Source organism: Prionailurus bengalensis, chromosome E2 (genome assembly GCF_016509475.1).
Source record: "Prionailurus bengalensis isolate Pbe53 chromosome E2, Fcat_Pben_1.1_paternal_pri, whole genome shotgun sequence".
In the NCBI taxonomy this organism is placed as follows: domain Eukaryota; kingdom Metazoa; phylum Chordata; class Mammalia; order Carnivora; family Felidae; genus Prionailurus; species Prionailurus bengalensis.
Window position 1 is genome coordinate 18,322,197 of NC_057352.1, and position 24,841 is coordinate 18,347,037.

The 24,841-nt window shown below is 39.9% G+C and overlaps 1 protein-coding gene and 1 long non-coding RNA gene across 2 annotated transcripts; both read right to left on the reverse strand.

Moving 5' to 3' along the window:
• Window positions 1-1,330: 1,330 nt before the first annotated feature.
• Window positions 1,331-2,386, reverse strand: LOC122495050 (transmembrane protein PMIS2-like). Its single transcript, XM_043600765.1, has 2 exons — window positions 1,964-2,386; window positions 1,331-1,788 (listed from the first exon to the last, which is right to left on the reverse strand). Exons 1-2 carry the CDS (start codon window positions 2,258-2,260, stop codon window positions 1,660-1,662), a joined length of 426 nt encoding a protein of 141 aa, XP_043456700.1. The 5' UTR covers window positions 2,261-2,386; the 3' UTR covers window positions 1,331-1,659.
• A 20,822-nt stretch (window positions 2,387-23,208) lies between these two features.
• On the reverse strand, window positions 23,209-24,655 carry LOC122495080. The gene is made up of 2 exons (XR_006300331.1): window positions 23,803-24,655; window positions 23,209-23,734 (listed from the first exon to the last, which is right to left on the reverse strand). It is a non-coding gene; the product is annotated as an uncharacterized LOC122495080 (long non-coding RNA).
• Window positions 24,656-24,841: the final 186 nt, after the last annotated feature.

The window sequence follows — 24,841 nt, forward strand, 5'->3', positions numbered from 1 at the left end:
GCACATGTAATTCACATAGATACCCAGGATCTTGTAGGAAACACAGCATCATGACCGTTAAGATTAAGGTTAACTATGGACTAAGACCTTTGTTGTTTCCTTCGTTCATTATTTCCTATAAACTGCCCAACAAAATGGGTCTGTCTGTTGGGCATGAATTTCAAGTAGCAACCCCAGATGTCTGAGAAATGTAACTCTATTTTCCAGCATCTTCACTAGTTAGGGTGGATTGAGTTATGAAATAGATAGACCAGACACGTGATGGCACAATACGTATTTTCTGCTAAACAGGGGGGCAGTTGGGGAAACAGTGACTGTTCCTACAGTGGTTCAGAGACCAAGGCTGATGGGAGTTCTTCCTCTCTATAACTTGTGGCCTTCAAAGCACCATGGATGTCACTTGGCCAGTCAGCTAGGGGAAGAAGAGTATGGAGGAGAGTGCCCATGGGAGATGTTTCAAAGCCAGGCCTGTTTGTGGCACACATGACTTCTGATAGAAGTGATTCCATAGAGCCAAAGACAGTCTCATGGCCACACAGGGGAACCTAGGAAATGTGGCTGAGTTGTGCTCCCGGGAGGAAAAGATGAGCCTTGGTAGAGTTAGCAGTCTTTTCCACAGCTACTTAACCTCCTTTCTATTGGTAATCCCCATTCTCCTTCATTGTGGAAATTTAATTCTGCTAAGTCTAGGGTTTCTGGTCTGAATTTGGGGTTGTTCATGAAGTTAGGGTACTAGTGGGAACGCCTCGATGTTTGTCATCCATCGTGTCACCCTAGATCTCTGTTTTCCTTCATTCTAGATGGCTCCTGTGTTATCCCTGGCTCCCCTCTGCTAGTCATTCCCACCCTGGTACTTTGCATTTCTGTAGACCTCCTTCTCACCAAGCTGAGACATGGGCTACCCTACTTGGCTGTCTAAGGTCATTTCTTCCTAGACCTCCCTACCATGCAGCATATTTTCTTTGCGACCTTGGAGCCTCTATAGGACTTATTTGTGAAGAGGTAATACAAATAGTATCTGGGGTCTTTGACACCTCACCCCTTCCTGAGATGCAACCCTCCTTAGGGTTATACTTGCATGTAATCTCTCTTTCTCTACTTCCTTTATTCCTTTCAGGATTGGGGGAGGGGTGATCTTCATCAGCTCTTGCACCAAATCTATTGTTTATTTCTTAAGGTCTTTCCATTCTTCCCTTAACAATTTCACTTCTGGATCTCAAAAGTTGAAGGAGGGTTCTGTTTGCCTAGAAAAAGCAGGGATATGAAACACGTAGCTCCAGCAAAACACAGACACTGACTCAGAAACAAATAAACACATGCACACACATGAGAGGCTGGAACATTCCCTTCATTTTTTATTGGTTTAAATATTTTTTTTTCCTGAAAGAGCATCCAAGTATCATGGGGCTAAGCACATCTAGGGCATGAAAGTGAGAACCCTCAAGGTGGATGAAGATGGCTCCAGCAGCGAAAAGGATGAAGTAGTATGATGTCCCTGGGCTAGTGGGTTGCTTGGATGTTGAGTTCCTTGGCCAATAGGTTTTCTGGCTAGAAGATGTCTTGGCTGTTGGTTTCTTGCATGGTGGCTGATTTGGTTGGTTAGGGCTTTGGTGGGTAAGTCCTATTTGAGGTGGACTCATGGACTACTTGGCCTGGCCTTCACATAAATAGGGTATAGGCATAAATGATGCCTAAACCAATGAGTATGGCAAATACATCCAGCCAGCCAGTTCGGCCTGAGTTGAGGTAAGCATCTTCCCATTCGCTGTTCTTGTTGGCCTGCGAAGTCTGTAGGGATGGGAGCTTTAGGTATGGGTTTCTGAGTCTAGCCTTGTGATACCCTTGGGGAAGGGCTGGGGACCAATGGTCACTGAGGGAAAGCCCCTATCCAGGTCCCAGGGCAGAAACAGGTGTAAGGGGCAGGTAGAGGGCAGGATGGGCCATCGCATAGGTGTTGTTTTACCTTGTAACTGAAGAATATAGCTATTAATCCCAGGGGAGGGAACAAAATTACGGCCAGGATGGTCAAACATAAGTAATTCGGGGCATAAAATGCCAGTTCTTCAGGTGTCTGTGTTTCCTCTGGCGGCTTCTCAGGGGCGCCTGCAGCCGGCGGGGCTCCTGCAGCCGGCGGGGCTCCTGCAGCCGGCGGGACTCTTGCAGCCGGCGGGACTCCTGCAGCAGGCGGGCCTTTTGCAGCAGCCGCGCCTTTTGAAGCAGGAGGACCTCCTGCAGCAGGTGGGGCGGGTTTTGGGGGCATGATCTTTCCACCCAGACAAAGACAGATCCTGAGTGTCTTGAAAACAGAGAGCCAAGCCCACTATACCTCCCCTAGTTTAAAACCAAGACTTCAGCATCCCAAGACTCCAAACGTTAAAGGCCACTTCTTCACAATGGAGAAACCAGTGCCTCAAGTCCTGATTGGCTGTCTGCATAAGGGGGCGTGGTCCCACAATTCTCTGCTTCTCCTGGACTAGGAGCTTGGAGCTGGGTTCCATCCTTTATCAGGACATTGGCTCCACCCGTCCTGATAGGGATTTGTTGGAAACTGTAAGATGGGATCCTGGCTCCTCCTTGTTGCAGACCCCAGTCTGCTACAGGAGGGCAGTACCAGAGTTGCGTCTCTAGATGGAAGAGAGGAAGTAGACAAGCCCTGTAAGAAAACTAGGAGATTACAAACAGAAGGGAAGGAAAAGGAATAATGTCAATAACAGATTATAAAATATTGAATTAGAAAAGAATTCTTTAGTCTATACTGACTGAAAGAGAAAGAAGGTGAAAACGGGGAAGGTCTTAAAAGTTGAATGTCATTTAATAAGTGTGGATGAAATGATGGAAATGGGAAATCACCATTGTGGTAGGTAGAGTTCTAAGATGGCCCCAAGATTCCTGCTCCCTGGTGTACACACACTTTTTCCCAGTTGTTCATTCAAGTACTAATCTATGTGCTACTGTGGAGGGATTTTGTACCTGTAGTTAAATTCCCCAATCAGTTAACTTTAAGAGAGGGAAAATGTCCTCCATGGGACACTAATCCAGTGACTTCTTAAAAGGGACAACATCTTACTGGCAAAAATGATTCAAGGCATGGGATGGAGTGCAGTCAAGGGAGATTCTCTATTGCTAGCTTGAAAGTGGAGGAGACTACATAGCAAGGAATGCAGGCAGCCCCTATCTGAAGTGGCTCCCAACTTATAGCTAGCAAGGAAATGGGACCTCAGTTCTATAATAGTAAGGATCTGAATCCTGTTATGACCATATTTGATTGGGAGATGATCCTAGCTCCAGATGGGAACACAGACTGGTCAACACCTTGATTTTAGCCTTGTGAGATCCTGAGCATTCTAGAGAATCTAGCCATTCTGATCTACAGAACTGTGAGCTAGTAACTAAGTTTGTGGTTTGTCAATGACACAGCTGTATTTAAGCACAGGCAAAGACCTAGAAGCACCAAGAACAGCAGCAACACACACAACCCAGGGGCCAGGAAAGTCTTCATGAAATGTGTTAGGAAAAGCGATCTCATGTACACAGTCTTCCAATGTCCCCTTGCCACATAAGAATGGGTCTTGGGCCTGAAACACTTTCTGACCAAGAGATAAAGAGCCCACACAGTGTATGCAAGGCTTATCACCTTGTGTGGGAATATTTTTCCTTGTTTCAGGCTCATTGTATATTCCTTTGTTCTGCTTAAGTACCTGTGTTCTCAGGCACAACCCCAGGTTTTAGTATTTCAGACTCCATGAAGGCGGGGATCAGGGTTCTTCCACTGTGGCACAAGAGGAGTTCATAAAGGCTAATTGCACCTGCTGCCCAGACACCCACTATTGGAGCTGATCTTGCTCTTTCTCTTCTTTATGTGAGTAAAAGTGCCCCATCCAGTACTTTACTGTGTTGTATTTTCCTTGGCAACTCTGATACCAAGATGCAGTGGGAAGACATGTTTGGACTTCTGTTTCTGGTGGTTGGCATTGTAATGATCTTTGCTACCCTCTCCTTGTATTGGTAACTAGTCTTCTGCTTGACAGAATGAATTATCTTGGAGCATTTTAAAGGGTAAGGTGGATATTCCAGATAAAAAAAATGAGGTGAGGGGGGAAAGAATTCAATGTTGGGTGGGATGAATAATGTATATTGGTTTCCAGGAGGTCCCTTGGATGGTGAGAACCTTGGGTTGGTGGTGGGGTTCTCTTGCCTAGTGAATATTTTGTCTGAGGTGGCTTTGGTATGGTAACTTGTCTGGGTTCTGAATTCCTGAGCCCATGTATCCCTTGTTAGGTGAGTCCTTCAACTGCAGTGATCTTTAGCTGGTGGGTCTGGAGGGTCACCTAACCAACAAGAGACTGAACATAGAAACTGCATTTATGTACATATGATGGCATAAATACTCAAGAAAAGCATTTGACATGAATTTGTCCTTGCTGTGTAACAGTTTACTTCCAAGGTGCTTTCTCAATCTATTGGGGCATGATGGTAGAAGGAATGTGTGGCTTTATAGAATGAATTGAAAGAACTATTGAGGATGTCCATGAAGGTAGCAGAGCCAGGACATCTCCCACCTCCAGTGGTCAGTTCTGGGAAGAAATAGATGCAGGAGTGGAGAGTGGAGAAATAGATGCTCCTGGTATACTCAGGAGGTTAGGTCTTGGGCAGTGGTGACAGTGCCCAGTCTTCATAGTGTAGTCAACAGCTGAGATTCCTAAACAGAAGGTTATGATGACTAAAGACAGTGGGCAGATTTGATGAGTATCCCTCTTTACTGTGTATCTCTTGTTTCCTGTTGTTTTCTTCTTTCATTCTCTCTTTTACTTTTTTTTTTTTTTTTTTTTGGTCCTTCCTCTGCATAGTAGCTTTCTTGGCTTGGGAAGTTGGGTTTCTATTTCCAGAAAGTGAAGGATTTTGTCAGAGTCCTTAGTAGGAAGGGACAACCTACCTCCTTCTGAGTTGTAGTCAGCTACAAGTCTGAAGGTATCACTTGCCTTTCCATGATTGAGATAGTCAAGCTCTAACTCTATCTTTACTTTAAACTCCTGACTGGTTCATCAAACGACATGCTGACTACTCACCTAAGTATGCCTAGACGACCTGCTTTCTGATTGGTTTCATCTTCAGGGGCAAGTCTGGAAAGGTATTGGTCCCCAGGAAGCCTCCTCCAGTACCCTTGGTGCCAGTTTTCCAGAGTGCCCCATGGCTCTGGGGAGTGCGAGAGGAAGGGAGGCATCTGGGCCAGAATTGGGAAAGGGCCAGGAAAGGTCTCAGAAAGGAGGGCATAGACAAGCATGTCAAGATATGAGGTGTATCCTCTGGATTTAAGGGCAGAGAGGTGTTAATATCTTTGGTGAAGGCAATTTCAGAGGATCAATGGGTGAGAGGGAACAGGTGCCATATTGCAGGGACCCAAATGGTTTACAAGAAGAGGGGAGTATAGGGGAGCCTGGGTGGCTCAGTCAGTTAAGTGTTGGACTTTGGCTCAGGTCATGATCTCACGGTTTGTGAGTTTGAGCCCCGTGTCGGGCTCTGTGCTGACAGCTCAGAACCTGGAGCCTGCTTCAGATTCTGTATCTCCCTCTCTTTCCACCCTTCCCCAGCGCACACGCTCTCTCTCTCTCTCTCAAAAATAAATAAACATTTAAAAAAAGAATAGGGGAGTGTAGACAGAGTGTAGATATCACTTTCCAAAACTCTGGAGGTGAAGGAAAAAGGAAATCCTGAGAAGAATGTGGGTTCCAGTTTCTGGGGCACCACAGGGCCAATGCCCAGTTTCAGAGAGCCATGGATTGATTGTGAGGTGTGGAAGTGGAAATGATATAGACATTTTATTTAAGAAGCTTGTTGATGAAGGGCCAAGAAAGTCAGTACTGGGGTAGGAGCAGGGGAGTGAGAGTGATTTTTTTTTTTTAAGATGGGAGGGACTTGGGAATATTCCATTGGATGGAAATTCTGAAAAGATAGTAGCATGGCCCCATGTTCTGCCTCTCCTTTTGTCTCTGTAATTATGAATGAACCAACAATCCAACCCAGATTCATAGTTTCAAGGGGATTCAGGGGTTTAGGGGAGTGGGTTTTGGGGTTTTGTTTGTTTTGGTTTTGGTGGGAAAGATGAGATATACAATGTACCAGTGAGAGAGGGGATGGAGATGTGGGAGAGATGGTTTAGTAAAGCTGAGGACATTTGTTTGTTCTCCCTATAGCCTTAATATCTAGAACAGGAACTGACATAAAGTAATGCCCAATAAATGTGGACTGAATCAATATGCCTGGGCCTTGGGACCAGGCTACCTAGGCTTGAATTCCTGACATGCCACTAACTTGATGTGTTGCCATGTGCAAGTCACTTAATCTCTTTGTGCATGTTTTCTTACCTTTAAAATAGGGTTAATAATGCAGCACCTGGATGGCTTGGTTGAGACTCTGACTTGATTTTGGCTCAGGTCATGATCCCAGAGTTGTGGGATTGAGCCCTGCATCAGGCTCTGTGCTGGGCATGGAGCCTGCTTAAGATTCTCTCTCTCCTGGGGTGCCCGGGTGGCTCAGTTGGTTAAGCCTCTGACTCTTGACTTTGGCTCAGGTCATGATCTTGTGGTTCATGGGTTCAAGCCCTGCGTCGGGTTCTGCACTGACAGTGCAGAGCCTGCTTCAGATTCTCTCTCTCCCTCTCTCTGCCCCTCCCTGGCTTGTGGGCACATGCGTGCACGGACTCTCTCTCACACAAAAATAAAAAATAAATAAAAATAAAATAAAATAGGGATAATAATGGGTTCTCCCTCATTTAGTTGGATTAATCCTCATTTAGAGGATTAAGTAAGCTAATGTATGTAAAATGCTTAGAACTGTGCCTGGCACATAGTGAGTATTATATAACATGGTGATGATGATGGTGATGATGGTGGTGGTTTTGGTGAAGGAGGAGGAAAAGAGGAAGGAGGAGGTGGAGGAGAATAATGTGATTCAGAGCATACTGGAACCATCCCTCACCCTCTTCACGTTGGGAAGGAGGGATGGAATGTGTCTGGATGCAGGTAAAACATGGACCCTATGCCTTAATCACAGATGGTTTCATTGCAAGGAAAAAACACCCCCCAAAACTAGCTTAAGAAGGGAAGCTTCTTATAGGGCTAAGGGCCCTCTCAGAGCCATCTAAAGAGAGGATATTCAGTATAGCAGGCATATCAATCAGAGTTCAGTCAGAAAAATGGACACCATAGGTATTCCCAACAAAGGGGATTTAAAACAGGGATTGGAATCCTGTAAGAGCAAAAGGTAAAGCCTAAGGTAACTCCACTCCTACTTCTAGACCTGGAATACAATAGGGAAGAGGTGGTGTTACAGGACTTAGAGAAGGGGGAGATGCATGACTGATGCTCAGGCCTCTGAAGATAAGGTACATCCTAATGAGTAGGTAGGACCACAAGTAGTGGATGCCCTGCAGTTTCTCAGATGTCCAGTGTGTGGCACTGCTGGCAGGTGAGGGCACACAGGGTGCCTGTTACTGACTGGCAGGGGAGCATGACCTAAGGGCTGATGATGACTCTCAAACATCAGTTCTCAAATATTTTGGTCTCAGGACCCCTTTCACTCTTAAATTTTTTGAGAATTCACCTGAAGCTTTTGCTTATATGAGTTGTATCTATTGGTATTTTCTGTACTGGGATTAAAACTGAAAAAATTATTAATTTGAAAAATAAAAATAAAAACCCTTTACATGCTGATACAAATAACACTGTTGTCATGAAAATAGCTATATTTTTCAAAACATTTGTGAACAGAGTAGCATTGTTTTACATTTTTGCAAATCTCTTTCCTGTCTGGCTGAATAGAAGATACTGGATTCTCATATTCTTCTACATTTAGTCTGTTGCTGTGTATCACACATCATGTAGCTCTTGCAAAACTCTGTATACTCATGAGAAAATGAGAGTGAAAAAAGCAAATTGGCATCTGTATAGGGAAAAACACAGTATTTCCTTCTATTTGTCTCCTTTATTGTTTACAGACCACTGCACTTCTGATATTTCTGGTCACCAAATATGTAGGGATTTTTCCCACAGCAAGAAATTCTGTGGCACCAGCTGCATGTCCTGCAATTTAATTCTCACACTGCATACTCAGACATAGCATCAGATTTCACAGGGTAAGGGCTCAGTCCCTCAAGACTGCTGCTTCTCTTCAGATGCCAACTGCAAGTAGTAGGTACCCCGGTTACCCACAACTTGGCTGCAAATCGGAGGTTCTTATGACCTCCTCCCTCATGGGACCTCTACACATAAAACTATGCAACCTTAGTGAAATGTATTAAAAAGACCCAAATACAAGGAAGGATTAGACCATGTTCATGGATTGGAGACCACATTGTAAAGATATCCACTCTCCCAATTGATCTATAGAACATTTCTTTTTTTTTTTTTGGTGGAGACCGTTAAGCTAATTCTAAAATGTATGTGGAAATCCAAAGGCTTAAGAAGAACCAAGACAATCTTGAGGAAGAAAAACAAAGTTGTCAAACTCACAGTAACAAATGGCCAGTCTTACTAGAATTTTATAATAATTAAGATGTTGTGGTGTTGGTGTAAGGCTAGACATGTTGGCTAATACAATACAGTCTAGACAGACCCACATATATGTGGTCAGTTGATTTATGGTAAAAGTGGCACTGGAGTTTAGTAGGTATAGGATGTTATTTTCAATAAATGATGCAGGGTGTATTGTGTAACTATGGGAATAATTTAATCTAGATCCAACTTCACACTATATGCAGAAACAAATTCCAGAATGATCACCGATCTGAATGTGGAATGTAAAATAGTTTGCCTTCTAGAAGGTAACGTAGAAGACAATTTCAGGGTTCTAGACAAAGCACAGATGTCCTAAATAGGACACAAAACTAAACATGAGGAAAAGATTGATAAATGGACTACATTGAAATGAATAAGTTCTATTCTTCCCAAAATGCCATTAAGAGAGTAAAAAAGCAAAGTCACAGCATAGGGAAATATACTTATGCTATGGATATAAGTTGACTTATACCTAGAAAACATGTAGAATTTCTATACCTTAAAAACAAAAAGAAGGGCACCTTGGTGGCTCAGTTGGTTAAACGTCTGACTTTGGCTCAGGTCATGCTCTCACCGTTGGTGAGTTTGAGTCCTGCATCGGGTTTGTTGCTGTCAGTGCAGAGCTTGCTTCGGATCCTCTGTCCCCCTCTCTCTCTGCCCTCACTCCACCCACTTGCACTCTATATCTCAAAAATAAATAAACATTAAAAAAAAAAGACATTTGGGATGCCTGGCTGGCTCAGTCAGTAGAGCTTGTGACTCTTGATCTCAGGGTCATGAGTTCAAGCCCCACATCGGGTGTAAAGCTTACTTTACAAAAAAAGATATTCAACAATTAGACAAATAACCCAATTTTTTAAAGGAGCAAAGGATTTCAACAGACATTTCTCCAAAGAAGATGTAAAAGTGGCCAATAAGCACATGAAAAGATGTTCAGCATCACCAGTCATTGGGGGAAATGCAAATCAGAACCACAGTGATGTATCAGTTGACAGCCACTAGGATGGCTATAGTAACCCATTTTTTTCTTTAAAGAAAATAAGCAGCATAGGTAAGGATGTGGAGAAAGTAGGACCCTTATTCATTGCTGGTGCGAATGTCAAGTGGTGCAGCTGCTTCTTTTAAAACGTGGACTTTATCATTATTCAGGTATGGTGGGGCCAACAGATCAGGAGATGACTGCCATTGAAAAGATAGTCTGGTGGGGCGCCTGAGTGGCTCAGTCGGTTGAGTGACTGACTGTTGATTTTGGCTCAGGCCATGATCTCACGGCTATGAGATCAAGCCCCATGTCGGGATCTGCTCTGACAGCATGGAGCCTGCTTGGGATTCTCTCTACTCTCTCTGCCCCTCCCCTGCTCTTTGCATGAGCTCTCTGTCTCTCTCTCTCTCCCGCTCTTTCAACAAATAAATAAGCATTAAAAAAAAAGATTTTTATTCATAGTTCCTAAGAGGAGAGGGCACACCATACCATGCAGGACAACACTGGGAAGTGCCAGGGTCGTCCAGGAGTCAGAGGAAGTGAGGGGAAAATATGTGCAAGAGATTTTTTTCTTTTAGAGAGGAGAGTGCATGAGCGGGGGAGAGGGGGAGAGGAGGAGGAGGGGGAGGGGGAGGGGGAGGAGGAGGGGGAGGAGGAGGAGGAGAGAGAGAGAGAGAGAGAGAGAGAGAGAGAGAGAGAATCTTAAGCAGGTTCCATGCCCAGTGCGGAGCCCGACACAGGGCTTGATCCCACGGGATCCCCCTGGGATCATGACCTGAGCTGAAATCAAGAGTCAGACACTCAGCCTACTGAGCCACCATGGCTCCCCAAGGGCCTTTCTTGTGGTTTTGGCAAGAAAGGCATGGCAAAGCATGGCAAGCTGGCTAAAGATTGACTCATTTTAATAATTTCAGTGGGCTCTGAATATAAAAGCTGTTTCTAGTCATCTGGTACATGATGCTGGGATGATGAGGTAGAGGGATAATGGTCTGGCGTGTAAGAGCCCTGTAAGAGCCCACAAAGGAGGTGGTTAGGGGTAGGCTCTGGCTTGGTTGGTTTGCATATCAAAGGCATGGTCCCAGGGGAGTCATTTGCTATCTCCAGGAATTAGCTAGCTCTGGGAGAAGTCTTTCCTGGGTCAGCAAGGCTCCAAGATGTCAAAGCATCAAAATAAAAAGACATGCTTAGTACACTGCTCTACTAAAAACAGTTTGGCAGTTCCTTAAAAAGTTAAGCATATAAAAAAAAAAGTTAAGCATAAAGTTATCGTATGAAACAGCAATTCCAGTCCTAGGTATATACCCAAGAGAAATGAAAACAAACAGTCATATCAGTATTATTCATAATAGCCAAAAAGTAAAAACAACCCAAATATCTATGACCACATTAGAAGATAGACAAAGTGTGGTATTATCATACAATGGAATGTTACTCAGCTATAAAAAGGAATAGAGTACTTCTCTGTGCTATAATATGAATGAACATTGAAAACAGTATACAAAGTGAAAGGAGTCAGACATATAAGGCCACAAATTGCATGATTCTGTTGACATGAAATGTCCAGAACAGACGAATCCATAGAGACATAAAGTAAATTAGTGGTGGCCAGGGATGGGAGTAGACATGGGAGTGACTAATAGATGTGAGTTTCCTTTTTGGGGTGATGAAAATGTTCTGGAATTAGTGATGATGGTTGTCTAACCTTGTGAATATGCTAGAATCCACTGAATTATCTACTTCAAAATGGTGAAGTCTATGGTATGTGAATTATATCAATACATGCATATATAAATAACCCAGAAAGAGACGACATAAATACAAAGTGGGCAAAAGGCTAGAACATCTAATATACAAAAGAGAATATAAGGGCACCTGGCTGGCTTAGTCAATAGATAATGCAACTCTTGATCCCAGAGTTGTAAATTTGAGCCCCACATTGGATATGAAGATTACTTAAAAATAAAATCTTAAAAAAATAATAAATAGGTTATGATATAGTTATGTAAGGAAATACTGTAAAGCAAAGAGGAGGAACAAATTTTTAAAGATATATCCTTTATGATTCCTTTTATATGAAATTCTGAAATAGCCAAATCTATGGTGATATAAATGTAAGTATATTTGTGCAGATAGTGATGGGACAAGAGCAGGACTTTTAAGATATTGGAAATTTCTATTTCTGTGAGTGGTGGTTTTAAGAGTGTGTTACTAGTGAAAGCCATACTAGCATAATAATAATAGTAATAGTAGCATAATAGTGAATAGCATAGTAGCATATAGTTGGGATCTGTGTACTTTTTACGTATGTATGTATGTATGTATGTATGTATGTATGTATGTTATACTTCAACAAAATGTACCTAGAAATCAAAAATTGTGAGTAGAGCTAAAGCCATATTTGGAGTTATATGTATAGCTGTGAATGCATACATTAGAAAAGAAAGCCTGAGGGACACCTAACTGGCCCAGTCAGAAGAGCATGCAGGTCTTGGTCTTGGGGGTTGTGAGTTTGAGCCCACGCTGAATGCAGAGATTACTTACACAATCAATCAAACAAACAAACAAACAAACAAACTTTAAAAAAGAAAAGAAAGGCTGAAAACCAAGAAGTAATTTTTGAAACATTCAAAAAGTTTAAAACAAGCTAATTAGCCCAAAAAATGGTAGAGAGGAAAAATCAAAGAATTGGAAGAAATGAAATCGAAAATACATGTGCAAAGAGAAGGGAAGACAGGGAGGATTTAAAGGAGGACAGAGAATGGGGAACCTGGGTGGCTCAGTTGGTTAAGCGTCTGACTTCTGCTCAGGTCATGATCTCACCGTTTGTGAGTTTAAACTCGGCATCCGTCTCTGTGCTGACAGCTTAGAGCCTGGAGCTTGCTTCTGATTCTGTGTCTCCCCCTCTCTCTGCCCCTCCCTCACTCACGCTGCATCTCTCTCTCCTTCAAAAATTAATAAACATTAAATTTTTTTTTTAAATAAAGGAGGACAGAGAAAATTCACTAGGGACAGAAACAGTATTGGAGAGGACAGGGAGAGGGTCATTGGGTGTCAGGGAGGATTGTGGGGAACAGGAAGGATAAATCAAGAAGGTAGGGAAGTCAGGCAACTTAAATTGCATTCTAGAGGACAGTGAGGAAATGGGGCAGTGGGGTGGTGTGGGGGCCAGGCTGTCCCACCTTGGGGTGGTGCCACCTTTCAGAGTTCCTCTGATCTGATCTGCAGAGTTGGTTTAGCCTGGTCCCCATTCATTTAGGTCTCTGCTGTCCATTCTTCTGGCCACTGTGATGAGATCCTTTCCCTCACCCTGATCAACCTCAATCTGTTGCCCTCCAAGCCCTGTAGGTCAGGCCACAGAACCCTGGTGATGAGATGTCCCTGGATCTCCACTTTGACAACTACTTGATTCTGTTCAGGGTGTCCCTTTTTCTGCTGCCTGCCCTTTGGGATTACAGACAGCATTTTTACCTGCAAAGTGGGTGTGGTCCCAATTCCTCCCACCCTTCTTGGTGTCTCTCTTGCCTTCTCAATGGAGATCAGCACCCCTGCTTACTTCCCCTCTCCCACAGGCAGCCTTAAACCATCTCTTCTCTCCTCCTTTGGAACTTTATCCTTTTCTATCCAACTTCTTTCCACTTCCTCTCTTTCACAGAGGAACCCTACCTTGCCTCTCTCCACATCCTTCCTTCTTTTCTCTTTACAGTGGCCCCCCTCCATCTCCACCTCTCTTCCTGGATTAGCCCCTCTTGCTTCATTCCAGGGACTCTGCCCTGCACTGGTTTCCCTTCTCCCCATCTTCACACTGATTCCTGAGGGCACCCCCACCCATCTTTCTTTACCTCCATAGACCAAGAAAGCATTAGACATGGAAGGAGCAGAAGGTGGAGAAATATTCCAGCTGGCCTTTGCCGTGGGCCTCACAGCCATCATCCTAAGCCTGTGGCTCTACACTGCAATAATTTCCGTCCATTTAGCTTGATGACAGAAGTACCCACAAACCAGGAAACTTTCCTCAGAACTCCAGAGACTAGAGGTCCCTCTTCATCTCTAAGATCATCTTTGAACTGGGGTGTGCCTCTGACCCAGTTCCCACCTTCAGATTTTTTTATGTCAGTAAATCTTATAGGAAGATCTACCAATGGAAGATGTTTGTGTGAGATTTCAGCCCTTACTTTATTAATCCAGTAAGCAGACACTGATTGTTGACCATGCCCAGGTATAATAAAAATATTAGGGTTTCTTTGATGGGAAAGGTTATGGGAGAAGCTGAAGGATCCACCATCAAGAAATATTTTTGTGTAATTTGAGGTGCAAACAGAGTTACTTTCTGTGTGAAACACAGTTAATGAGGGGGGCTATGTCAATTATCTTAGGCTAATTTATGCTCCAAGAACAAATGACTCCTAAGTCTCAGTGGCTCAGTCTGTTTTCAGCCAGCTCCAGGTCATCTTCATTACAGGATCCAGACTGGAGAAGAAGATGATATTTTTGATCCTGCAGATCTCAAGGTAGAGAAAAAAGAATAGCTGAATCATACAATGGCTTATGAAATGTCTGCTCAGAAATGGCCCCCATCTGTTCATTGGATTTTAGTACATTCGCAATGTTGTGCAACCATCACCACTGTCCAATTCCCGAAAAATCTCACCACCCCAAATAGAAACTTGGGGCATTTAAGTAGTCATTCCTCACTCTCCTCTTCCCCCATCCCCTGGAAACCTCTAATCTGATTTCTGTCCATGTGGATTTTTCCTATTATAGACATTTCATATACAGGTACCCCTCACTTTTCAAAAGCTTGTACTACTCCACTTTGCTTTCACGAAAGATCTACATTAGTACCTGTTTTCGCTAGCCATAAGGAATCCTAAGAGGACTTTCACTTTTACAAAAAAAAGGCAAAAAGTGGAAATAGCATTCAGCATCGTTTGGCAGTGAGCCATTAATAGAGGCAGTGGGCACTCCCAGCAGCAAGAGAGGCAACCACCATGCTCCTTCCCTGGGAACTACACTCAGCATCTTAACATCAAGACTCCAGAGCTTTGAACTATGTCTGTGAGCATCTGTGCTTTTATCTCGACTTATTTTGTGCATCCATTAGCAAGATGCATCCTAAGGTATCAGAAAAGCCTAAGAGAGGTTATTTGTTTGGATATAGGAATGCTCAAAAAGTTTCTCATATAAATTAATGATAATTACTTCTTTGCTTTATTTGCCATTTCACTTTATGACACTTTTCATGGGAACACTCTGCTTTTTGAGTGACATGGGAAAACTGTAAATGAAATCATACTTTTTTGTTTGGTTTGTCTCACTTAGTATAATATCATCCATGCTGTATCATGAATCAGTACTTTAGTCCCTTTTATGGCTGAATAATATTCCATTGTATGGATATATGCCATTTTTTTTATTGATTCATCTGTTGATGGACATTAGTACTGTGTCTACTTTTTGCCTATTATGAAAAGTGCTGCTACCATATATATGTATATATATCAAATATGTATATATGTATGGACATATATAACTTATACAAGTTTTTGTTTGAACACCTGCTTTCAGTTCTCTTGGGTTTTATAGGATCCTAGGAGTAGGATTGGTAGGTCATATCCTAACTCTATGTTTAGTTTCTTGAGTAGGTCATATGCTAATTATATGTTTAGCTTCTTGAGAAAGTGCCAGGCTTTTTCACAGTAGCTGTATTATTTCGGCAGTGTATAATAGTTCCAGTTTTTCCACATCCTTTACCAACACTTGTTCTCTTCCTTTTTAAGAAGTATAGACTTTATTTACACCTGTTAAATATTGTGGCTTGGCTTTGCATTTCCCTAATAGCTAATGAGCATCTTTTCATGTGTTTATTGGCCACTTGTAGATCTTCTTTGAAGAAATGAATGATTTGACTGTCTATTCAAGTACTTTGCCCATATTTTAGCTGGATTTTGTCTTTTTGTTGTTGAGTTGTAAGATCTGTTTACATATTCTGAATACTAGTCCTTTATCAGATATATTATTTGCAAATATTTTTCCCATTCTGGGTGTTATTTTTTCAGTTTCTTGATAGTGTTCTTTGATGCACAGAATTTTTTTAATTTTGTTGAAGTCCAATTTATCTATTTTTTCTTTTTCCCCTGTGCTTGTGTCATATCTAAGAACCCATTGCCAAATCTAAAGTCATGAAGGATTTACCTCTGTGCATTCTTCTAAGAGTTTTATAATTTTATCTCTCACATTTGGATTTTTTATCCATGTTGAGTCAATTTTTGTATAGGGTGTGAGGCAAGTATCTGAATTCATCCTTTACATGTGGCTATTCAGTTTTCTTAGCACCATTTATTGAAAAGACTCTTCTTTTCTCACTGAATGGACTGGGTATTCCAAAACTGACCATAGATGTATGGGTTTCTTTCTTTTTTTTCTTTAAATTTTTTAAGGTTTATTTATTTTTGAGAGAGAGAGAGTGCAAGCAGGGAGGGGCAGAGGGAGAAGGAGACACAGAATCCAAAGCAGGTTCCAGGCTCTGAGCTGTCAGCACAGAGCCCAACGTGGGGCTTGAACCCACGAACTGCGAGGTCATGACCTGAGCCGAAATCAGACGCTTAACACACTGAGCCACCCAGGTACCCCTGTATGGGTTTATTTCTATCTCAGTTCTCCTGCAGTTATCTGTATGTCAGTGCCATACTGTATCCTTATGCCAGTGCTGAACTCTTTGTGATTACTGTAGCTTTAATCAAAGTTTTGAAATCAGGAAATGAGTCCTCCAACTTTGTTGTTCTTTTTCAAGATTGTTTTGTTACTTGTGGTCCCTTGCAGTTCTATGTGATTTTTTAAATCAGTTTGTCCATATCCACAAAGAAGGCCTTTGAAATTTTGATAGAGATTGCATTGAATCTGTAGAACAATTTGGAGAATATTACCATCTGAAAAATATTAAGCCTTCCAATTGATGAACACAAGATGTCTCAATTTCTTTAAGTCTTCTTCAATTTCTTTAAGAGATGTTTTATAGTTTTTAGTACAGTTTTTAGGTACAAGTCCTGTACCTCCTTTGATTAAATTTATTTCAAAGTGTTCTATTCTTTCTGATGCTTTTGTAAATGGGATTGTTTTCTTAATTTCATTTTCACGTTGTTCATTGATAGCGTAATAAAATACAATTGATATTTATGTGTTGATCTTCGTATCCTGCAACTTTGCTGAAATCATTTATTAGTTATAATAGTTTTTTTTCTGTGGATTCTTGAGAATTTTCTATGCATAGAATCATGTCATCTATGAATAGAGATTGTTTAGATTTCTCCTTCCCAATTTGGATGATTTTTGTTTCTTTTCCTTGTCAAATTGCTCTGGCTAGAATTTTCAGTACAGTGTTAAATAGAAGTTGTGGGAGCAGATATCCTTGTCTTATTCCTGATCTTAGGGCGAAGGCATCATATCATTAAGTATAATGTTAGCTGTGGGGTTTTCCTAGATACCCTTTATCAAGTTGAGCTACTTTCCTTCTATTTCTAGCATTCTGAGTAGATTTTTTTTTAAATCGTGAAGCAGTATTCAATTTTGTCAAATACCTTTTCTGTATCAGTTGAGATAATCCTATTTTCTCCCTGTCATTCTATTAATATGGCATGTTACATTGATTTAGCTTTATATGTTAAACCGCCTTGCATTCCTGGGATGAATCTCACTTGCTCATGGTGTATAATCCCTTTAACATGCTGCTGGGTTTAGTTGGCTAGTATTTTGTTGAGGATTTTTGCATTTATGTTCATAAGGGATATTGGTCTTTTTTCTTTTCTTGTGATGTCTTTGTATGGTTTTGATATCAGGGTAACATTGACCTCATACAGTAAGTTAGGAAGGAGTTTCTCGTCTTCTATTTTTTTGGAAGAGTTTGAAAAAGATTCATTTTAATTCTTTAAGCATTTGATAGAATTCACTAGTGAAGCTTTCTGGGCCTGGGGTTTTCTCTGTTGGAAGTTTTTGTTTTTGTTGTTTGGTTTGGTTTGGTTTTAAACTGATTTAATCTCTTTACTTGTTACTGGTTAATTCAGAATGTCTGTTTCTTCATGAGTCAGTTTCAGTAGTTTTTTACTTTCCAGGAATTTGTGCATTTCATTTAGGGATTTGTTGGCATATAATTGTTCATATATTTTCTTATAATCCTTTTTAGTTCTGTAAGGTTGGTGGTGAATCCTCACTTTTTTTTAAAGATTTTATTTTTAAGTACTCTCTACACTCAACATGGGGCTCAAACTTACAACCCCAAGATCAAGAGTCACATGCTTCACTTACTGAGCCAGCCAGGTGCCCCAATGTCCTCACTTTTGAAAGTGTTTCTGACTTTAGTAATTTGAGTCTTCTCTCTTTTTTTCTTGGTCTGTCTAGCTAAAGGTTTGCCAATTTTATTGATCTTTTCAAAGAACTAATTTTGGTTTCATTGATTTTCTCTATTATTTATCTATTCTCTATTTCATTTGTCACCACTCCAATTTTTAGTATTTCTTTCCTTCTGCTTGCTTTGGGTTTCATTTTTTTTCATCTTTTTATAGTAACTTAAGACAGAAGGTTAGGTTGTTGATTTGATATCTTTCTTCATTTTTAATGTAGGAATTTAAGCTATAAATTTCTCTGTGAGCACTGCTTTTACCACATGCCCTAAATTTTGGTATGTTGTGTTTTTGTTTTCATTCATCTCAGAGCATTTTCTGATTTCCCTTTGATTTCTTCTTTGACTCATTGGTTGTTTAGGAGTGTGTTAATTTACACGTATTTGAATTTTTCAGATTTTCTTCTCTTACTGATTTCTAATTTCATTCCATTTTGTTTGGAGAACATACTTTGTATTATTTCAGTGTTTTATGTATATTTAGACGTGTTTGGGTCTAATATTTGATCTATGCTTGAGAATGTTCCATGTGCACTTGTGAAGACTGTGTATTCTTCTCTTGTTGGGTGGAATGTTCTAAAGATGTCTGTTAGGTCTAGGTAATATAAAATATTATTCAGGTTTTCTGTTTCTGTTATTGAAATTGAGTTGTTAAACTATCCCACCGTTATTATTGGGCTGTCAGTTTTCCTTCACTTCTGTTTTTGCCTCAAAATTTTGAGGCTCTGTGGTTAGGTGAATCTATGTTTTTGACTGGTATATCATCTTGATGGATTTTCCCTTTTATCATTGTAATTATATAATGTTCTCTTTATCTCTTGTAATAATTTTTGTCTTAAGGTCTATTTTTCTGATGTTAGGATAGTGACTCCAGCTCTCTTTTGGTTACTGTTTGCATGGAAAATATTTCCCATCCTTTCACTTTCAACCTGTTTATGTCTTTGGCTCTAAAGTGTAGGCAATATATAGTTGGAACATGTTCCTGAACCTATTCTGCCAATTATCTTTTAATTGAAGAATTTGATTTATTTACATTTAGTGTAATTGTTGATAATGAAAGACTTTTAACATTTTGCTATTTGATTTTTTTATACATCTTATATAATTTTTGTTCTTCATTTCTTCTCCTACTGTTTTCTTTGTGTTATTTAGATATTTCTAGGGTACCATTTTAATCCCCTTCTTATTTCTCTTACAAAATATAGTTATTTTCTTGGTAGTTTTCCTGGGAATTACAACTAATTTATAACAATATAATTGAATTAATAACAATTTAGTTTCAATATTGTACAAAATCTCTTTGCTTCAATGTAGCTGCATTTCCCTTCACTGGTATTGTTATTTTCACAAGTTATATCTTTTACATTTTGTACTCATCATCACAGATTTATAGATTCTTCTGTTTGGTAATTATCTTTACATCATATAGAAAAAGAAGGAGGAACCAGAAATACATTAATGCTGAATTTTATATTTATGTATACAGTTACTTTTACCAGTATTCTTTGTTTCTTTCTGTGGATTCAAGTTATTGCCCAGTGTCCTTTCATTTCAGCCTGAAGGACTTCTTTTAGCATTTCTTGTAAGACAGGTTTACTAGCAACCAACCCTCTGTTTTTGTTTATTTAAAAGTGTCTTGGGCACCTGGATGGCTCAGTTGGTTAAGCGTCTGACTCTTGGTTTTGGCTCGAGTCATGATCTCATGGTTCATAGATTTAAGCCCTGTGTTGGGCCAGAGCCGAACAGTGCAGAGTCTGCTTGGGAGTCTCTTTCTCCCTCTCTTCCTCTCTCTCTGACCATCCTCTGCTCTCTCTCTCACAAAATCAATCAATCAATCAATCAATCAACTAACTTTTTAAAAAAAAGGTGTCTTAATCTCTCCATTTTTGTGGAATATATAGTTTTATATATATTTATGTAAAATATATTTCACCATATAGAGAATTCTTGGTTGATTTTTTTTTTCTTTCAGCACTTTGAATATATCATCCAGTGTTTCTAAGCATCCATGGTTTCTGATGGGAAATCAGCTGTAATCTTATTGAGGATCCCTTGTACGTGATGAATCACATCTTTTGCTACTTTCAGGATTCTTTGTTTTTTTGATTGTTTGATTATGGTATTTTGTTTTGTTTTAAATGTTTATTTATTTATTTTGAGAGAGACAGTGCACACATGAGTGGGGTAGGGGCAGAGAGAGAATCCCAAATAGGCTCTGTGCTGGTGGCCCCTAACACAGGGCCTGATCCCACAAACCATGAGATCATGACCTAAGCCAAAGTCAAGTGTTGGTGGCTTAACCAACTAAACCACCTAGGCCCCCCTATTATGGTTTTTACCAAGGTGGATCTCTCTCTGTTTTTTTAAGTTTTTATTTAAATTCCAGTTAGTTAACATACAGAATAATATTAGTTTCAGGTATACAATATAGTGATTCAACACTTTCATACAACATTTCCATATAACACCATACAACATGAACATTATGTGTTCATCATAACAAGTGCACTCCCCATCACCTATTTAACCCATCCCTCCCCTCCACTCCCCTTGTGATAACCATCAGTTTGTTCTCTATAGTTTAAAGGGTGGATCTCTCTGAGTTTATTCTATGTGAAGTTTATTTAGCTTCTTGGATGTGTAGATTTGCATATTTAATAAATTAGGGAAGTTTTTGGCCATTATTTCTTCAAATATTCTTCACTCACTTTTGGCGAATGCCCTCAACACTCAGGCAGGTAGTTTACAACTCTGCCTTCACTATCACTTACTGCTTGTACAGGCCTAAAGTTCAGCCAGAGGCGAGAGCTGAGGGTCTTCTCAGGTCTTCTCTGAGCATGCAACCACCCCTGGACAAACACATGGACTTCTAGACTCCCAGGAATGTGTGGGAATTTTTCTACACTGTTTCCCAAGCATCTCTTTCCCCAGCTCTTCTTCCACAGCTCTTTGGTTTGTCTGTGATTTGTTATCCAACTGTTAACCCTCTCACCTAGGTGGCAACAGCTAATTCACTTGCCTTTGAGACCTCCCCCACCTCTAGTAGCTGCCTCATCCCTGGGTTTGTTCTCAATAAGAGGAAATAAAGGCGAGCCTTTTGAGCTGATCTTTCAGGGGGCCACCAGTCAGATCAAAGCAACAACCATGATTCTTTAAGAATTAATTTTGTATCTAGTACTTAAGTATAGGTTCTGAGAACTTGTACTGGGAATGTAAGCTGTTGTCTTCAAGGCTACAACTGGGCTGGGAGTGGGAAATGGTGCCAAGATAAGTTAAAACACCATAAAGCTCTCTTACTGACACTGCTGGGTTTTTTCCTTGATTAAGCATTCCCTGGTTTCTGTAAGCCCCTGATTCTGATAAAGCTGATTTTGACAGTTTTTGTTAGTTTAATCACTGCTTTTGTGAAGGGATAGGATTTTGAAGTTCCCTACTCTGTCCTTTTCATGGACATCACTCTAAGTAAATAACCTTTTAAGAGTGGCTTATTTCCCTCAGCCTAATGACTTTAAGATTTATCCAAGTTGTTGAATGTATCACCAGTTTGTTCCATTTAATTTCTGAGTAATATTCCAATGTATTAGTCTATGCGATTTGTTCATCCGCACCTTCATTGAGGGACATTTGAACTGTTCCGATTTTTGGAGATTGTGAATAGAGTGTTTATAAATATTCTCATAAAATTTTGTGTGAACGTGTTTTCATTTATCTAGGGTAATTACCCATAAGTAGGGTTGCTGGGTCATAGGATAAATGTGTGTTTAATTTTATCAGAAACTTTCAGTCTGTTTTTACAGAACACTGTACCATTTCTCATTCCCACCAGCAATGAATGAGGGTTCCAGTTCTCCATGTCCTCGTGAATACTTGAGATTTCCAGCCTTTTTTTACTTGAATCATCCTAACAAGTATGCAGTGGCATGTCATCAAAGTTTAATATGTATTTTCAGAATAGCTAATGATTTTGAATATTTTTTCTGTGCTTATTTGATGTTCTTATAGCCTCTTTAATAAAGGATCTGTTCAAATCTTTTGTTCATTAAAAAAATTTTTAATGTTTATTTATTTTGAGATAGAGAGAGAGAGAGATAGCAAGCAGGGGAGGTACAGAAAAAGAGGGAGAGAGAGAGAGAGAGAGAGAGAGAGAGAGAGAGAGAGAGAATTCCAAGCAGGCTCTGCACTGTTAGTGCAGAACCTGACTCAGGGCTTGAACTCACAAACTGTGAGATCATGACCTGAGCCAAAATCAAGAGTCAGATGCTTAACTGGATGAGCCGCCCAGGCGCCTCTTTTGCCCATTTTTAAATTGGATTGTTTCCTTCCTGTAATTCTGATAAAAGTATTTTTTTCAGATATGTGATTTATAAACATTTTCCCCAGTCTGTTACTCCTCTTTTCAATTTTTTTTTCTCTTGCAGAGCAAATATGTTTAATTTTGACAACAGCCAGTTTCAAATTTTTCCTTTTATGACTGTGTTTTTGGTGTCACATCTAAGAATTCTATATTATCTAACTCTGGTCATGAGGATTTTCTTCTATGTTTTCAGAAGTCTGATTATGGTGTGTGTGTGTGTGTGTGTGTGTGTTTCTTTGGATTTATCCTGTTTGGGATTCATTGAGCTTTTTTAAATCTATGTCTTTCACCAAACTTGGGAAGTTTACAGCCATTATTGTTTCATGGTTTTTTTCTACAGCACTCTTTCTTCTTTCCTTCTGAAACTGTGATGACATGGCTTTTTGATATTGTCCTACAGGCCTCTGAGATTCTGTTAATTTTTCTTAATTTTCTTCTCTATTATTTAAATTGGATAATTTCTATTTAACTGTCTTCATGTTTACTGATTCTTTCCTCTGTCATCTCTATGGGCTATTGAGTTCATCTAATGATTTTTAAAAATTTTTTCAGTTTGTTACATTTTTCAGTTCTAAAATTTGTTTATTTTTAACTTTTTTAATGTTTATTTATTTTTGAGAGAGAAAACCAGAGCATGAGTGGGGGAGAGGCAGAGAGAGAGAGGGAGACACAGAATCTGAAGCAGGTTCCAGGCTCTGAGCTGTCAGCACAGAGCCTGACGTGGGGCTTGAACTCACGAACTACGAGATCATGACTTGAGCCAAAGTTGGATGCTTAATCGACTGCACCACCCAGGTGCCCCAAGCAATAAAGTATTTTAAAATTAAGGTTATGTACATCATTTTTTTCAGATACAATGGTATTGCACACTTAATAGACTACAGGATAGTATAAACATAACTTTCATATGCACTGGAAAACCAAAAAATTCATTTGACTTGCTTTATTGTGATATTGACTATTGTGGTCTGGAACCCAACCTGCAATATCTCTGAGGTATGGCTGTAATTTATGAGACTATCTCTTAGTTTACAAACAGAAATTTTTCCAAGTCTCCTTTTTGTTTACTTCCAATTTTTTGGTATTGTTTAAGGAACTCTACATTTTTTAATTTCTATTTGTAGCCAGGTTCTTGATGAATTTTATAAATATTTCTTTATAAATATTTCTATAACTAAAGAAGGTACAGTAACTACTTTAGAGTGTAACTTTCTAAATAACTCTCTAATTGTACTTACTAGTTAAATTATTCAAATCCTATACATATTTGTACATTCTGTTTCTATTTCATTTTCAAATTTTCTAAGAGGTATATTTAAGTCCTTATATTTCTAGTGGCTTTATTAAAATTTCTTCTGTTTGTTGCTTTTGTTCTCACAATGTAGCTGATTTAGAGTTCACTACATAAATATTTGTGACAGACATGTCTTCTTTTGTGCATTGTACATTGAAAACTTTAGTTTTTATCCCATCCTTCTTTGACACTTTTATCTGCTTTTTGCTTTGATGTGTATGTTACTACTTCTGCCCTGTTTGTGTTATGTGCCTGTATTGCTCTTTGTAGCTTCGTCCTCAATCTTCTGTTGTTGGTAATGTTTTCTTTAAGTGGTATACTGCTAAAGGCAACATCTAGCTAAATGTTGGTGTTTTTATTTTGTTAATCTAAAATCTCTAACTTTTAGGGGAATTCAGGAAATTCATATTCCGTATGGTAACTGATTTGCTTACTTTTATTTGTTCCATCATAGTTTATGCATAAAATGTTGCTTTCCTTTTCTACTTATTATTTTCCCTAGCTTGCTCAGCCTATATACATTCCTCTTTCCCCCTCCGAATCATTTTAAATGTCTACTGTTATTAAATTCCCTGTATGTTCTCTTAATCATCTATAGTTTATTTAATTCCCTCTCCATATAAATAACCTTGTTTGTTCAGTTCGCCAGCTTGTAAAATTCTGTCATGTCTTAGAATTGAGGATTTTGATGACAATATACTAGATTTATGTGTCATGTCGATAAGTGATTCCTAAGTACTTTCAACTTGATTTGAAAACTTAATGTCTTTCTTTGGGTTAGGTGAAACTATTTTATTATATTTTCCCCACTGTTTATGGATATAAAACCCCATGCAGGACCCAGCTGGGGAGCTTCCATACCTCCAGAACAAAGGAACATCCTAAACACAAAGGCCAGAGGTCTGAGTGAAGCTCCTAGAAGGGCCTGGGCACTTCCACTCTTTCTCATTCATTCTTCTCATCTGGGAGTTCTCAGTCTTTAGTTTGTATAAGAATTACTTGGAGGGCCTATCAAAACACAGATTTCTGGGCACCACCAGGATTTTATACTCTGTAAGTGTGGGAGTGGGCAAGGATTTGCATTTTTTTTTCAACGTTTATTTATTTTTGGGACAGAGAGAGACAGAGCATGAATGGGGGAGGGGCAGAGAGAGAGGGAGACACAGAATCGGAAACAGGCTCCAGGCTCTGAGCCATCAGCCCAGAGCCCGATGCCGGGCTCGAACTCACGGACCGCGAGATCGTGACCTGGCTGAAGTCGGACGCT